Source organism: Talpa occidentalis, unplaced genomic scaffold, assembly GCF_014898055.3.
Source record: "Talpa occidentalis isolate TD23 unplaced genomic scaffold, MPIMG_talOcc4v2.1 talOcc4.4, whole genome shotgun sequence".
Classification (NCBI taxonomy): Eukaryota; Metazoa; Chordata; class Mammalia; order Eulipotyphla; family Talpidae; genus Talpa; species Talpa occidentalis.
Window position 1 is genome coordinate 38,537,912 of NW_023604295.1, and position 17,352 is coordinate 38,555,263.

General features: G+C 39.5%; 1 protein-coding gene across 2 annotated transcripts in view; it reads right to left on the bottom strand.

Moving 5' to 3' along the window:
* Positions 1-17,352, bottom strand: part of ATP13A5 (ATPase 13A5) — a 101,388-nt gene that overhangs the window by 12,788 nt on the left and 71,248 nt on the right. For both annotated transcript variants that reach the window (XM_054700454.1, XM_037525294.2), the window contains 6 exons: positions 16,392-16,517; positions 15,197-15,276; positions 12,717-12,759; positions 10,384-10,493; positions 6,769-6,865; positions 4,448-4,520 (listed from right to left, as the gene is read on the bottom strand). In XM_054700454.1, the coding sequence (XP_054556429.1) occupies positions 4,448-4,520; positions 6,769-6,865; positions 10,384-10,493; positions 12,717-12,759; positions 15,197-15,276; positions 16,392-16,517 (529 nt within the window). The remainder of the gene's footprint in view (positions 1-4,447; positions 4,521-6,768; positions 6,866-10,383; positions 10,494-12,716; positions 12,760-15,196; positions 15,277-16,391; positions 16,518-17,352) is intronic.

Genomic DNA, 17,352 nt, shown 5'->3' on the forward strand with positions numbered 1-17,352 from the left:
CCCCCAACAGCCTCCTCCTCTGGACACTACCTCTCATATGAAGTGACTGACCTAAATGGAGCTGAATTACAGAACCCCACCTTTCTTCACAGAAAAGATTGGCCTAGGGCAGGCATCTTATCCAAGCTAGGTCGATATATTTTCTCTCCAAAATATATTAATAAAATAGAGACTGAGCTAGTTAGCTATGGGAAGTCAAGCAGAAAGGGACAATGCCCAAATGGTGGGCATGTTCAAGGTGAATGAGTAGAGGTCAGATCAAAACAGTGAGAAGAGAAGGGGGGAAAAGACAGCCCTTCTCAGATGCAGATGTTTCAGAGTTTCTGTTCTCAGATTTTTAAAAGATACATTTACATTCTTCAATATCCCCCTTGCTCTATTTTCTGATTTAATTTAAGTGTATCTGTTGAAGAGAATAGAGGTATAATTAGAACAACTCTATTTCAAGATGGCTTCTATAAGTATTAGAGGTAAACTTGACTTCCAAGTACATATTTTCCTAATTTATCTCCCTGATTTCATCTTACTTTTCTTCTTGACTTTACCCTCAATGTATTATGTCTTATTGGCTGCCTTTGTATGTTGGCTTAAAATTTTGTGGGAACAATTCAGGATGTATTTAGATAAGCATGTAAATAAGTTGATTATGCATGTGTTGTCATTGTCTTTTTCCCATATTAATCTAGGTTTAAGGCTAAAGACTTGACCTGGGAACCTAGATAAGCAGGCCCCTTGCTAAAAGTGATTTTACATTGATTGTCCAATCAAATTATCTCTTAATAGCTACAGATGGATGTCCATGGTTTTCAGGCTGGCAGTCAAGTTTCTGTGACCTAACTCATATTTTAATATTCTACCTCTTGCTATTTCTTTTCATATACCCTACAGGGTAGTCAAATTGAAAATCTCATGCCCAGCATTTACCAGCTCTCTCTTGTTCTTGCTTCTAACTTCTAAACTGAAATGCCCCCTTTTCGGTAAATGATATTTGAAAACCTACCCACCCTTCCTATTTTTGGTGCAAATATTACTTCTCCTGTGAAGACATCTCTAGTATCTCTTTTCTCCAGTTCTGTCTCCTCCTTATCTCCAGAATATCATAAATAATCTATTCTTTCTCTGGATACCCAAAGTACTTGCTGCTTTCTGGTAATCTACTACTTTAGATTTGAATTTCATTCATCCAAGTATGTGAATGCCCCATTAAACTCTCAACTTCATCGATCAGCCTTTTTATGCCCCTGGGTACCTATGCGTCTAACACAAATTATTATAGATGAACACTTATCTAAGAGGTTATTGATGGGACATTTCCTTTTGTCTAAGGGATACTTCAGAATCTTATTTGAGGACAGTTAATGGTAAGTGCTGATTTAATGTAAAAAGAGATGATTGACATTCCTCATAATACCTACTAAGAGGGATCCCTACTGGACTTTTACACAGCCCAACTTTACCTATGTACAGACTATATATAAAGGAAAGCTTTAGGATTATCAAAAATCATTTAAAGGGAATTGTTAGAAGCAGCAAAAACTGTGGCTTTCTTCCCAGAGTTGCTGCAACCCAAATGAGGGAGGTAATAAAACAACTCCAGGAGACACTTGCATTTTTTTTAAGAAGTGGGGTAGAGGCCTGAGTTGCAGGGAGTGAGAAGATTCACCAGAGTCAGTGGGGAGCAGAACAGGCAGATGGACCAAATCACACTGCTGAGGGGAGTAGGGGGTGAGACAGGAGAGGTCTACTGCGCAATGTGGGTCGCCCCCCCACCCCCTGCCCCAGCAGGCCAGAGATCACACTCGCGCTGCAAAGGCTGCAGACAGCTTCACAGTGCTGCACTCAACCCCCTGTGCCACCAGGGAGGCCCTTGCAGTGGTTTTGAGAGTTTTCCCCCACTTATTTCCCTGTTGCAATAGCGGGGGCGGGAGCAGCAGCAGTAAGAGCTGGTAGCTATCTGGTAGCTCAAGTAGAAGCTATGGAAACTGACTAGGCTACAGGAATCCTCCCAAAGGGGCTACCTTCTGGGGTAGCATGCCCCACAGTAGAAAAAGGCTTTGTGGTATGTGCCACTGGAAGGCAGTTGCCAAAAGGAATCCTGAGGGGTAAGCAGGAAAGAGCAACACACGGTAAGGCAATGGTCTAGTCCAGGTTAATATATAGGTCTGGAAAATTCAAGAACTCACCTATAAGCCCCGTGTGCATTACCTGAATTTAAATGCCTGCCATTTAGCAGGCACTTGGCAGAGAGAACAATAATACCCCACCTAAGTAAAATGCCCTTTGGTCTTGCCCTCATTCCCTGAAGCAGGGTTAGAGAGTAGGTTACACAAAGAAAGTAGAGACCATGGCCTTTTCCCCCATTGCTTGCCCCAAGCAATAGGTCAGACTTGATTTAGGGCAAGAAAAACTTTAAAATGGATGAAAACACCAAATGTTAATTTTGAACTTTTCATATCTAAAGATAAGAACATTTTAACCCCTCGACTTGATCCAGAAATGACCTGCCTATAGAATGGCTGTATTTACAGGTATGGGGAAACAATCATGTTTAAAGGCAATGGGTTAAATATAAAATCTGTTGTCTATTTCTTACCTTTACCAATATAGTCTATTTACTGAACCACTACACATTTTTTTAGTAATTGGATAAATATTGTCATTCTGATAAAGCATTCTGCTTTTGATTTGCCACCTTCTGAGACTTTTTTCTACTGCTGGTAACAATGGTCCTGCCTTAAGTCATTCCAAGTCTCCCTCTGAGCCCACTGTGAGATGAAAGACTAAATTTCACAGGGTGACTAACTGGCATGAAGGTCAACAGGCTAATGACATGAGAAAGAGTAAAGTAAAACCATCACGTGGAACTCAAATTAATAACCAATATGGAATTAAGTGTAAAAGCTCAAAATCACTTCCTCAAGGTCAACTAAAAATTCCAAGGTAAGGTTAGGGCTATCACTCGTGTTTTTGGAATTCTAATCAAAGGGTCTACTTGCATATAGTCCACTTCTCTCCAAGGAAGTCATCACAAAAGAAGAAAAAGAGGACAGTGCAGAGTCTATCATTCATCTTGTCATGAGTGTTTACAGTGTGAACTGCCCTGTGTTGTACACTGCATATGCTTCATTTTATCTAAGCCTCATGATCCTCTAAGGACATGTCCTATAAGGAAAGTATTTATTTATGAATAATTAACCAAAGATTTTAGAAAGGCCTTCACCTTCATGCTACTGCCTGCTAACTTAACTCTTGGATTCCCCTGGTCTTCTTTTTTAATTTTAGCATCATTGACCATGTTCACAAATAAAGCATGCAAATTGCTTAAAAATATGCAACACTACAGAAGCAATATCAGTGATTCAAAATTATCTAGCCATGTGAATATTAATAATACATAAAAACATCTTCATGGGCTATGACTAGAGCTTTCAACCCTGAGATTCAAAATTGATACTACTTATATCTTTGACACTGGTAAATTTTGTTATTAGGTTGATATAATAAATTACTTCAATATCAGTTTTAAGATGCTATAAGACATTCTCAGGGTTATTAATATCTTCCATTTCTTGGTGTTTTATCTGTTATTTTTCTTTTTTTTAAAGATTTATTTATTTATTTATACAAGAACTGGGTACAGGCCAGATGCGTGGGAGGGTAGAGGATTCACCAGAGACAGAGAAGGGAGCAGAACAGGCAGACTGATGAAATACACTGCTGAGGGGAGCAGCTGGTGCAACAGGAGAGATCTGCCGCGCCATGTGGGACTCTCACCGCTGGCCAGGATTGAACCAGCGCTGCAGAGGCTGTAGACAGCTTCACAGCACGGCGCTCAACTGCCTGCACCACCAGGGGGGAGGCCCTCTGTTATTTTTCATAACACTCCTCATTGTTGAACATAGAAAAAACAAAACCCTGCCATTCTTTTTTTTTTCTTCTCTCTCTCTGTTGAGGCAGTCACCTTACTCACTTATTAAGAGCTAGTATCAAGCCCTGAGTTCTTTGATAGGTAATACTTTAGTGTCATCTAGAAGGGAGGAAATGAGCAATAGTCATTCTAAGCCACACCTTGCTTTTGAGAGAACTCTCCTGGAAGAAAACACTAGCATTTGTTCTCACACATCACAGACCTAGCACAACTTTGGTTTCTCATCAATGTAAAGCATAGCTGAAAAATGGAAAGTGACCTTTGGGTTTTAAAATTTTCCCTTTCCAGTTTCCTAGTACTTTTTCAATATACCAGATATAAGCCTATAAAAAATTCATACAATTTTAAGAGGTGAAAACTATTTGCTATAAAGAGGACTTCAAGCCTGAACTTACCCCCAAAACCACATTCAAAAAAATTCACAGGTGGTGAGATTTTAGTAGTTAAGGTGCATCTTCTCAGAAGTTCTTATTTGCACATTACTAGAATTTCATGGATAAATACAAATAAAGAGCTTACTTGTTAAACAGACCATCAAGGTAATGGCTACATCTTGCATGAGATACTGGTAATTCCCAAAGAGTTGTAGTTGCTGAAAAGAAAAAGAAAAAGAAGTGTGGCTTCTGCTCTGATAGCCTTTTTTTTTTTTTTTTCATTTAACTCTTTTAGAAAGTAGTCAGGAAGCAAGCATTATTTTTCTCCCTACTTTGAAAAAAAAAAAAAAACTGGTATGCCTAAAATCTTTAGCATCTCATTGGACAGAATGAAACAAAATTACTATTTTCCCAGCATTTAAGTTAATTTCATTGAGAGTCATTGAGTTGGGAAACCCCTGCTAATTTGCCACAATAATTCTTTCTGGTAGCTGCAATTTCAGCCTGGACAGATGAATTTTCAACATTAGATACCAAAGCCTGAAAGTTCTGCTGGGAACTCCAAACATTGAAGTGAAAGCCTCAAATCTTTTAATAGGTGTTTCTTTCCATCCTTACTCATGGGTTAAGTTCACAATATGCTTCTTGCCAAGTCCATTTAATTTCACGACCAAGTAAGTGTCCCAAGGAAGTCCATTGCAGACTTTAATTTGGCTGCTTGCCTTACTAAGGTTTGCGTGTTTGCGCAGATGTAGAACTTCTAAAGTCACATTTATGGAGTTGCATTTAAATACAAGCATTTTAATACAAAAGCCAAATCCTTACTCTGTAGGAAGTTGCATTGCAATATCTTTTGCAACCAGGTATTTATCTGCTATGTAGTTATAAACTGAGCACTCAATTATAATCTAGTTCTGATCAGATTTATGCAAAGAAAAGGTATTTCCGGACTTTTAGAAGGTAAATCAAAACCCCAGAAAATTCTGGGTGAAATCCTGGGAATGCTCTTATTTAGATCTAGACCATTCGAGTAAGTGACTTCAGAGTGGACTATGGTTCCAATCTTATCCATGAAGACTTGGGAACTGAAGTAATGCTTTCATATTTTTTTTTAAGATTTATTTTATTTTATTTTTATTTACTTATTGATACAAGCACTGGGTACAGTCAGAAGCACGGGAGGGTGAGAGAATCCACCAGAGCCAGAGCGGGGAGCAGAGCAGGCAGAAGGACCAAAGTACACTGCTGAGGGGAGCAGCGGGCGGCAGGAGAGGTCTGCGCGCCATGTGGGACTCTCCTCCGGTGGCCAGAGAGCAGCCGGGGATCGAACCGGCGCTGCAGAGGCTGCAGGCAGCTTCGCAACCCAGCGCTCAACCGCTGTGCCACTGGGGAGGCCCTGCTTTCATATTTTTGAGAAGTAGCAAATGGTCCTTTGTTGTCCCTCCCGCCCTACAATACTTTCTCTGTCTTCTTCCTCAAAATATGCAGGCTGATGTGGAAGAGTGAGAAATTTTCAGTCAGCTTTAATTGTCGTTTTAGGAGCAAAGCTTTCACAGAATTATGGCAGACATTGGATATCAGCCAACCTGACATCCTACAGGTAGATAAAAACTTGGCCAAGGGCAAGACCTAATTGTTTATAGTAATAGAAACAAAACTTGGATCCAGTTTTCCTGACTCCTAACCCAGTTTCTGTCTGCTCCTTAGCCCTCTGAGTGTATCCCTTGCGAGTAACAGCCCACCAGTTGCGAGAGTTTATGTTCTCATTCACCTCTCAAATGTCCCAGGAAGCAGTAAGGCAATTCCCTTGAAGTGTTCCCTAAACCTGTTGGATCAGCTTATTGTAGAGCAAGTTATGCCTGAGTTAATAAAGATTATTTTGTTTGCATGCACATTTCTTCTGTAGAGCTAAATAATTCTTTAATGATTATTTTTAACATTTAATTTTAAGAGTCTTTTAAAAGTATTTAAATAATTGCTAATCCTTTACAAATGACATGTCTAAGAACATGGTTCTGGGCAAACTCAGAAATATAGCTCTAGTGTGGGAGTTTTTATAGCTTGTGAGTCCTTCAAAGTCAAATTCAACTTCTTCCTTTTATCTCCTCTTAGTCTTTTGCCAAAAATATTCCACAGTTGGAGCCTGATCCATTTCCTGCTGCGTTATTTTTAGGATGCTCTAAATCTCTGTTCATACTTCTAATGAAGAAATAGAGGCTTGAAGAGGTCAACTGTCTCAGGTTATCAGGAGAAAATGATACTCCTAGAAAACTGATCCAAATCTATTTATTTCCAGCTCCATCTGCCCTGCATAGTTATACCAAGTCTCCAAGTTTATAGCCATCTATTTTAAGAAATGTCACTTATTTAGAAAACATTAAATCCTTTGTAGGAGATACACCCCAAAGAATAAACCAGGGAATTAAAATGCAATTAGAACTGGGAAGAAATTATTGTGGTCCATACCCAATAGAGCAGTGATGTACCAATAAACTGAATTATGCCGTACATGGTCAGATACTTAAATACCCCAAAGGACGAAACCAGTGCTGCTCGGCCTTCTCTGCTCAAAAAAAAAAAAAAAAAAATGTTATATATGACTTACATATCCCAGCTTCTTTCATATTACAAAGACTTCAATTTTAATAACATGTTGATATACATTTATTTAGTCACTGACTCATCCTCTCAATAATTTATTTAATTATTCATTCAGTCATTCATTCTCTCCTTCGATCATTACCTCACCCAGTGATTCATATACTCATTTTTATTTGGGGCTTATGAGGTACTAGCATTATATTAAGGGTCATAGGTGATATTAAATGATTCAGGCACAGACTTTATTTTTAACAAATTTTCAGTGAATTCCCAGATTAACAAACACACCCTTAAAAGCTCTAACTTAACAAATAGATAATCTCCCCTCTAAAATATTCCTTGTGAGCTGTTATTCTGTGAAGTAAAGCTTGGTTGGGCGGTGGCTTGTGACATGCCAAGGACAGCATGAGTGATAGAATTAAGGGGAGAGCAAGGAACATGGCAAAGGAGCCTCCTTTTGCCAAGGCAGAAGAAAACCCACATGTTCCTCATGTCTTGTCCCCAATGACTTGGACACTTGTTCAAAACTGTCAACAGAACAGGGACATGAGAAGGAAAACCTGAAAAGTCAAACTTATAACCACTTTGCCTCAGATGAGAAGGGTCAGGGAGAGATGGGCCAGGATACTCTGGGCTGATGTCCTCTACCAGATAAATAGCATTGCCATTTGTTTTCAACACAGAGGGTAGAGCAGAAAGACAAGTTGAGAAGGGACAAGCATGCAAAGGCTGGATCTTTTTTGGCATAAACTTTGTGTTTGCATTTTCTTTTCTGTAGTTATATACATTTCTAGGAAAACTAAGACACCTAGATTCAAAGGAAAGTGGAAAAAACCATTCTAAGAAAAGCATAGGGCCTCCCCTTGTGACACAGGTGGTTGAGTGCCGCACTGTGAAGCTGTCCGCAGCCCCTACAGCACGGTTTGATCCCGGCCAGCCGGCGAGAGTCCCACATGGTGCAGCAGACCTCTCCTGTTGCACCCATTGCTCCCCTCAGCAGCGTATTTTGTCAGTCTGCCTGTTCTGCTCCCCGCTCTGTCTCTGGTGAATCCTCTCACCCTCCCGCAAATCTGGGCTTTACCCGGGTTCTTGTATAAATAAATAAATCTTTTTTAAAAAAATAAAAGAAACACATAAAGGATGTTTGCATGGGCCTTCAAAATTACTGCTATTCCTCATGATTATAAATTAAAAAAAACTCACACGTTTATTTATGTATTCCACAAATATCCACTGAATGCTCTGATGTACACAGTTTAGTACTAGGCACAATGATATAAAAATAAGGTACAGTTCACCCCCTAAAGGAATTGAACACTAACAAGAAACCAACCATGTTTCAAAGGATAAAATGAAAACCTGTGGCTCTGGACCTGTGCATCTAATACTGTTCTTCATTGACCCTCTGGAAGATGTTTTCTCAAGAATAAATTTGCATCCAGGATGGCATGGGTAAAATGAGCCTAGCAGAGCTGAACCATATCTAATTTTTATGAATCCCTGAAATATAAAAGCAAAGAGTTTTTACCCTGAAGTCTTACTAAACCATCTGCCACTAGAGAAATTTTCCATCATGACTTGTATTTCAAAACAGTATATTGCATTCATAAATGCATAGAAACATGTGTAAGAGAAAGAGCATCTAAAGTTCAAATGCCACTGGTTTTTGGATGGATGAAATTGGCACTTTGTGCAACCACACTGGAGTTTAAATTCCCTATGCAAGGCCTTCACACCTGGTGCAGCAGCTTGAGCTCCACAATCTCCACTGAGAAACTTCCAATCCAAATGGTCTCTAGGACCCTGCACTCTCCAGTTAAAACCCTGTTTCTACAAGTGTTTCTCCATTCCCCTCACCTGGAATTTGCTTCCACCTGCTTTCTGTTTATATAATTCCTAGCCATCCTCAAGTTGCAACTTCTCTGCTGAAACCTACCATACTGGTTTGAATTATCACACTTAACTACAGGAATAATTACTACAGTTTTGAGATGTTACTATATTTAAAGCTAATTTATTGAGCATCTCTCACATCAGTCAGAAGATTCTCTGTTTAGGATTATATCTATTGCCATGTTTATCTCTATCCTTTACTGCAATGTTAGGCCTCTAGGGCAAGCCTCCACCACTTTCTTTTTTTTTTTTTTAATTTATTTATTTATGCATACAAGAACTGGGGTATAGGCCAGAGGTGTGGAGGATGAGAGGATTCACCACAGACAGAGTGGGAAACAGAACAGGCAGATTGACGGAAATTCACTGCTGAGGGGAGCAGAGGGCGAGTCAGGATAGGTCTGCTGTGCCATGTGGGTTGCTCCCTGGCTGGTGGGGGATCAAACTCATGAAGGCCCCAAGCACTTTCATTTTGTAGTCATTATGACATGAACCTGGATTAAGGCAATGGGGAGAGTGAGGAAGTGCTTGGAGAGACTCTCTGAAAGACAAATCAGTAAAACATAACATCTGAGTAACTAGAGATGAAGAAGAGGCAAGAGTTAAAAGCACTGTGAGGCTCTGCCCCTCAATGATGAAGGGCTTAATTATCCTCAGAAACAGGGAACATGGAAATTGGAAAGAGCAGCTGCTCTGGAGACAGGGCAGGTGTTTTGGTCTGAGTGTGGAGGAGGACAGCAGTGCAGGCAGCAGTGGTCAGGGAGACGTACAGCTGACTGGCTAATATGAGTCAGACGGGGGCATGGAATTTCAGTGAATGAATCCTTCATCTAGCTTTCTGCTCAGAGGCACCACTGGACATGCTGGGAACTTTATCACTGACTCTTGTATGAACCTCAAGACTTGGTAATTTTTTCCAGATCACTGGCATTGAAGATGGTCCAGAGTTACCCCAGGGTATTATATATATGAAGCAATAGGAATAAGATTTGTGAACAAAATATGAAATGTAATGTTTCATTCTTAGCTACATTTAAAATAAATAGAAATGAGATGAAAAATGAGAATGGAGCAGAGGTAAGGGGGTGAAGCAGTTATATAAGGAAAATAAAGTTTTTAATTCCTTCCCCTTCCCTAGCCATGGCAGTCAATTGTAAACTCTTTCATGTAATCTTTTATGGACACTCACTAATTTATATTTTGGCAACATAACCCTATTTGGGGAAGCTATCTCATGGAGTGCCCCCTTTCTGTTTCTTCACCCTTTCTCAATTCTTGAAAAAAGGGCACCAGGAAAATCCAACATACAAAATTGAAGAGAAGTTGGAAATGCAACCTCTTTTTAAATATTAACTTGAACTTTTGACTGTTGATACAGTCATTTATCCTTTAAGGATTAACAAAAGTCACTTTTTTTGACCTTTACCGGTATTCTCAAACAGCATTGATGGTGCCCTTATTGGTGTGCTAATAGCACTTTGAGTATACCTCTGTTGTAGCATTTACCACTTTAAATTATAGTTGAATTCTGCCTGTCTCGAGAAGCAGACAATGAACCCACCAGTCAAGGGGAAAGAAGTGGCTTACTTGATGAGATGAGGCACACACTCGATGTTGGCTATTTTCGAGGTGAAAGGGGATGCCACGGATGCCTCCTGCTCTGACAGCGAAATGCCCGCATGAGCCATTTTCAAAGCCTGGAATAATAAATCCATGTTACTCCATGACTCCTGAAGTCAGGCTCTAACTATTCAAAAACCACAAGGCTATTCTTGACATTACAGAGTTAGAACACTGTGCCCGTCCACCCCTGGGTCTCTGTATATGCTGCTCCTCTACCTCGAATATTCCCCCCAATCCCCGATCCACAAAGTCACCAACTAATGAGGCACTAACTAAACAATGATCCAAAGGGAGAAGTGTGGTATGTGTGTGTGTGTGTTTTGGTTGTGGGCAGGTTGACGTGATGGAAGGAAATGAAAACACTCCTGTAAGAAGTCTATTGAAAAGATGACAATGTCTGGATGCACACTTGTGGAGGGGAACCTTTACTATCACAATTCTCTCACTTAGCAGGTCATCTCCATGGACAATGGAAAAGATAGTCAACCTACATCTTTTCCTAGGCTGCAGATCTAGCCAACCAACTAACAGATGAGATGAAGTATGGGGCATAGAGCATCTTCACTGGATACAGGGGCCAAGTCATCACAGACTCGTTCCAGAACATGTGCTGCCCCACCAAAATAAGAGCCAATTCATTTCTCATCAAAACTGGAAACTGTCCAGAGACTGCACAGAGGAGACAATGGCTAATAAGTAGGCCAGTGGGCCCCTAATTTTATAAGAATTATGATGGGCATAAAGCAAGATTCTGCATTTCTATTGTTCTGGAGAATTATGAAATACCTGCTTGCCTTGGCCGGTATGCACTAGATTCATGTTAAATAAATATTAGAATATTTTCTTCTTTCTCTTTTCTCCCTAGCATTTTGCATTTCTATGATATAATTCAATGCCATCTACTTTATGGTAGGGTTAAATTCAGGGACAATTCCTCCCCCATCAGACAATGAACTTTTTAAGGGCAGAGACTATGTCTATCATAGCATTCAATTTCTTTGCTTTGCTCTAACTACACACAATTGGTAAGAATAAGAACTCATTCTTGATTTTGATGAGCAGACTAACAATTAGTTGTTTATCATGAAACACAAGGCAGAACTACTAATAAATCTCTAAGTTTGAACATAGGTTTTCACAGAAATTTGAGGAAACTAAAGAGTAAAACAAATACCTAGATTTTTAAAAAATTTTATATAATTTATTTATATATATTTTACATCATTGTTCATTTTTTTACATTTGCTTTCTCCTCTCAGGTGTAGTCCCCATAGAATTCCCACCACCAATTCACCTGTGCACCATTGCCATAGTCCCTTGCGCTCTTCTTGCCCCTGTTGTGATCCCTCTCCCTCCCCGTCCGCAGAATGTCTCTCATTTATAGTTGCCTGGTTTTTTTTGTTGTTGTTGTTGTTAATTTTTCCCTGATCCCTTATTTGATTCCCCTACATTCCTCCTATAAGTGCAACCATCTGAAAATTTTTGTTTTTTCTTCTGACTTACTTCACTGAGCATAATCCCTTCTAGCTCCATCCATGTTGCTACGAATGGCATGAGTTTATCTTTACTGAAAAAAAAAAACCTTTTAATGTTTTGTCCCATGAATTAGCTAAAAAGCTTTTTGTTATGTGCACAAATCTTTGAGTAAGGCTACTGCTTCAATGATCTTGTCAAACTTCAGAATATAAAGCATGTACTGTCTTCTATCATTTAAGAGGAGGAATCTTCAAAGAATCATTTAATTTAGGTTTTGTTAGAGTATGTAATAATTAGTTTGGTCTAGAATTTCACTGAGTAAGAATGTTGAGATAAATCCAACTTTAGAAACAAACTCTGGAGTAGAAATTTGGCAGAAATAAAAATAATTTACACATAATTCAAACCTTGAACCATCCATTTCAAACTTTTCCATCACTAAGACCTTACCAGCTTTGTGACTTCAGGCAAAAAAATAAAAATAAAAAAAGAGTTCTTCTCCCTGAGACTCATTTCTTTATTGACAACATGTGAGATTTAAACCATCTTTCCTGTAATGTCCCTCCTGGGTCTGAAATGTAGGAGTCTAAGTAGCCTTACTTGTCTTTGTTATTCTAGAAATTATTAGAAAAGAGCTGAAGTGACTCATCTCACTTTACTCCTCTCTACATCCAGCCCACACTCAGGTAGAGGTGGATTAACAGCAAAATGATCAAGTGATTTCTGACAGCAGGATGAAGAACTAGATTGAAGGGGACTGTCGGGTCCTCAAGAGGAGTAATAGCAAACTACCCGAATTAGTGGAAATAGATTTTACTCACCCCACAGTCATTAGCTCCATCTCCACACATGCCCACATAGTAACTGTAGAGGAAAAGATAAGAAAAATGAATAGCTTAACACTTCCCTTAAGTAACTTCCATCATAACTAACTCACATACAATGTGTGAGTATCTAAACGTGTGGAATCAGGCAGAAGGAAAATGACATGGAGAGAAACATTCTCTGAGGAACAAGGCAACTGGATTATTTAAATTGTTTCAATCAATCCTTCCAAGGACAGCCACGAAGATGATCACACATGTCAAAAGAGGTCTTGTTTGATTATATGCACGGAGGCCAAGCTTTTGCGTGTGCAGCCTCGTCCTTGCACCTCCCACTCAGCCTCATGCACAGATTACAACCGGACCCATCTGTGTTTTGGTTGCTGACTGCTGCTGAGTTTAAAGTTCAGACATTGGGATAAGAAACATTGGGAAATAGTTTAACAGATATAACTAGAAACATATACATATATTCTTGATGCATCTTGCAGTGAAGATGAAATGGTATGCTCCCCTTCTATACCAGCTTGATGTGCAAACACAATGATATAAATAGAAGAGTAAATATTGAAGCTGTTGCCAAAGGAAAGAAATTTCTGATACAAGGCGCACTGTCTGCTAAGTAAATAGTACACTATAGTTATTGATTAATGGCAATACTAATAAAGACTCAGCTGCAATTTTCTAAAAACACATGAAATAACAAGATCAATACAAAGGAAAATGAAGTTCTCAGAGAATTCCATTATTATTAGTTGACACATAACAAATGATCATTTTATAGTCAAACATGGTGAAATAATATAAACAAGTTCATATGGGTCAACCTGATGTTTGGGGAATACATAATCAGTTACATGCCTGGGCAATGGATGTTCTTTAAAATGGCGTCCTTTCCTCAGACTTAAAAGTATATACCTAGTCTCTATGTCACAGGAGTAACCTGACATCTTCCAGCATTCCCTGAATTCAGAAATGTAATTCAGACCATCATTCACACATGGCCACTGATAAGGGCATGGAGAGGAAGATCAGAAAAAAATGAGAGGACAGCTCATTCGGAGACAGTCTATCTCTTCCTAAATTGATTTTTTTTTAGATGAATATAACTTTTCAAAATAACCATTTAAGGTGGCAACATTTCTCAGGTGTTTGAGAAGGGTAAAATTATTTTCTTCAGTCAATATCATAAGATGATCATGTAAGTGAAATAGTCATTTTAGACACTGGTTGCCAGCCTGGTCTGGAGGCATTATGGGTGTTCATGGGAAGTGTTTCAAACTTCCCTGGGAATGCTTAGGCAACAAAAGATAACTGTAAAAGGCAGTTTCCTGATTTGATCCATTACTTACCAACAGTTATCTAAAATTTCACTATTCTCTGTTCTTTTTTTTCTTCCTCTTTTTTTTATTTTTATTTTTATATTACCCATACAATTGCAACCCCGATTTTGACCCCAATCCCCCGCCAAGAGTGTCTCTGGTTCATAGTGGTCTGTTACTTTTCACATGTCAGAAAACTGCCGTCCAGAATTTGTAACATTCCCAGCAAGTAATAGGTAGATCTAGTCACAAGAACTATTTCATTCTAATGTGACTTGGTCATCTATATTTTTTAAGGAAATATGGAGAGATGGGAGCCCCTTTCATTCCTAACTTTGACATGCACACCCAACCCCCATCAGGGTCAAATACAGTTTTTAAAAATGTCATTCCATCTCTTTCCTGAAATTATTATATACCTTGTGATGAAATAATCTCAAATCATTCCAGGTGATAACTTTCAAGTTTCCCCCATCATTCCCATTTTGAACTATATAAACCCCTACTGTTTCTACTCTCCATTTCTGTGCAGAGGGCTTTCTTCTAAGATACTCTATATGGACTACAGAACAAATTCTGTCTGGGGTGGGAGGCTTCTAAAATGGCCCTTAATGATCCTTCACCTTCTGGTATTCATGACGTTGTATAATACACTCCCTGAAGTATGGACTCACCTAGTGCTTCTGATTAAAAGGACACAGTAAAAGTGATAGGATATCACATGAGATAAATTTATGAAAAATAATGACCACCCTCCCCACCCAGGTTCTTCTTATGTGCTCACAATATGGAAGCCAGCTGCCACATGGTGAGCTTCTTTATAACATAATCTATGTGGCAAAGAAATAAGGGTGGCTTTTTTCAACAACCAGTAAAATACTGAGGCTCTTTGTCCAATTATCCCTTGGGCTGAATCCTGCCAACATCAGGTGAGTGAGACTGGTGGCAGATCTCTTCCTGGAGTGCTGAGCACACCGAGCCTTGGCCAACAGTCAAGTCCCCCACCCAGAAGACTCAGCTAAGCCATACCTGGATTCGGGACCCATAGAAACGTGTAATTATAATTGCTGTGATTCCAAGTCACTCAATCTTAGGGTAATTTGATAGGTAGAAATAGATAGCAAATATTCCCTCTTTTCATGCAATAATACCTACTTTAATTTCTGAAATTCTTCAACCAGGCTTGATTTCTGTCCTGGAGACATTCTTGCAAAAATGGTTCCATTCACCAGAATCTAAAGAGAAAAGCAACTGTTGTGTTAAGATTAGGAAGAAGAACATATTTGAAAGAAAAGAACAACCCTGAAAAATCACTCCTGGCCACTGTTTTAATGTAGCATTGGTTGGTGTGTCATTAGACCACATGTCAGAAAGGGGAATAAGGAGATTTAATGTTTTAATATTTAACTTTCCCATTCAGTCCTCCATCACAACTCTATTGCTTCTTTCCAGGGTATTATTCAGAGATGAGGTCACCTCTAATTAATAATAATAACTAAAGTGCAGCTGAATGAATGGGGTAAAAACCCTTAAGGAAATACAGTGCATTTTACTAAACACTATTTCCATAACCACAGAATAGACAGAGATTGTGAATTGAGTAATAGAATGTGAGTTGAGAAACAAGGTTCTGTTCTCAGCTGTGTCCCAACTAGCTCTGCAAACCTTTCCCAAGCAACTTAAGTCTCTGAGTATCAGTTTCCCATCTCTACAAGGGGAATTACTAACAGATTTCTAGAAGTCTTTGGGGTCTAGATTCTGTGTTCCTTGATTGGAAAGAGGACAGAAATTTCAAGATGCTGCTAACAGATGGTTGCTGCCCTTAGCTTGTGCTCCACTTATCTCCTTCACACTGACAGCACAACCCCACACAACACTATTTTAAAACAGACACGCAGAGGACAAGGTAACAAATGATTTTGGAAATAAAACACAGGTCCTCTGTGTCCTCCTGCAGTAATTTAAGGATCCAGACAAGATGGAGGCTAGAACACAGCGTCACATGGGCTGGAGGCTTTCAGAGAGGAGCCGACCCACAAATTAGGCATCCTGATTGACCTACCTGGAGGGTCTCCCTGCCAACGAGGAGGTGGCAGCTGGGGCCTGGGGTTTTAGTGACCATAGCAGGAGGGTTGTACACTGAAGAGGGACCATACAGATGTGCAGGACGAGTAGGTACATGGGAGGGGTGGGAAAACTTGTGAAGGAGCAGGACCCCTTTGGGGGTGTTTAGTTTCTAATTCTGGGACAACATTACTGATCATCCCTTTCACTAATCTCTTCCTCTTTTTTATTTTTGGCCTTGCTAACTTGAGGACTAAAACAAAACACTTCATTTTCCAGTACTTACTTTTGGAAGCAAGCTGTTGAAATGCTGAAATATCACTTGGTATGATTGCCCACTCATTGCAAAGTGGTAATGCTTCCCTCTTTCTCCATCAGGCACCAAACTATTTCCAATGTTCTGGTAGGTTTCCTAAAATCAAAAGGGTATTATTTCTAAGCCTATATTGAAGGAATGTCTCTGCTTTCCTATGTGTTATGAGAGCAAGTGTTCCTGTTATATAACAATGTGAGGGCCAGCAAGTACATTATGCATGATTCACTCAGAGAACCCAGACTCACAAGAACATGACACTCAAAAGTCTCCCCCAAATTGTATGAACATATAATTCTTTAACAACATGCTGCTCTGGATTCTGTCCTGGAAGAAAATATCTATGATGTCAGTGTACCATGGAAATCATTCCAAGATACAAATTAATGACTCCAAGGAAGAATAGAAAAATTCCTCCTTCTTCTTCTTTCTCCTCCACATCCATATATTATATTTCCTAAGATCTCTTACCATTCATTCAAAAACCCTGCCCCGATTTTCTTACTCTAAAATAGATACTTTTCCCTTGGAGCCTAACTCCATTTAGCCCCTGATCTCCTTTTACCCCAAAAGGTAACTTCTTCCTTCATGGCGCCCAGATCCTTCAACCCACTCTGTTGAATTGGCCCAGCATTACTCCTTGGCAGAAACACTTCCTCTCCTGCTTTCCACCTGGCAATATCCCCCAATTACTGTATCCTATCTCACCCGGCTCAGCTCCAAGAGAAAGCAGCAATAAAGCAGCTGCACTCCTCACAATAACTGTAATGGTTTTTCATGTAACATTTCTCAGAGGGCCTTATATTTGTGTAGGACTCTGAATTCCAATAGTATAGGAGGTGAGAAAATTCTGGTAGAAGAATTCATCCTAGGGCCTCCCTGGTGGCGCAGGCTGTTAAGTGTCGCACTGTGCAGCTATCCACAGCCTCTGCAG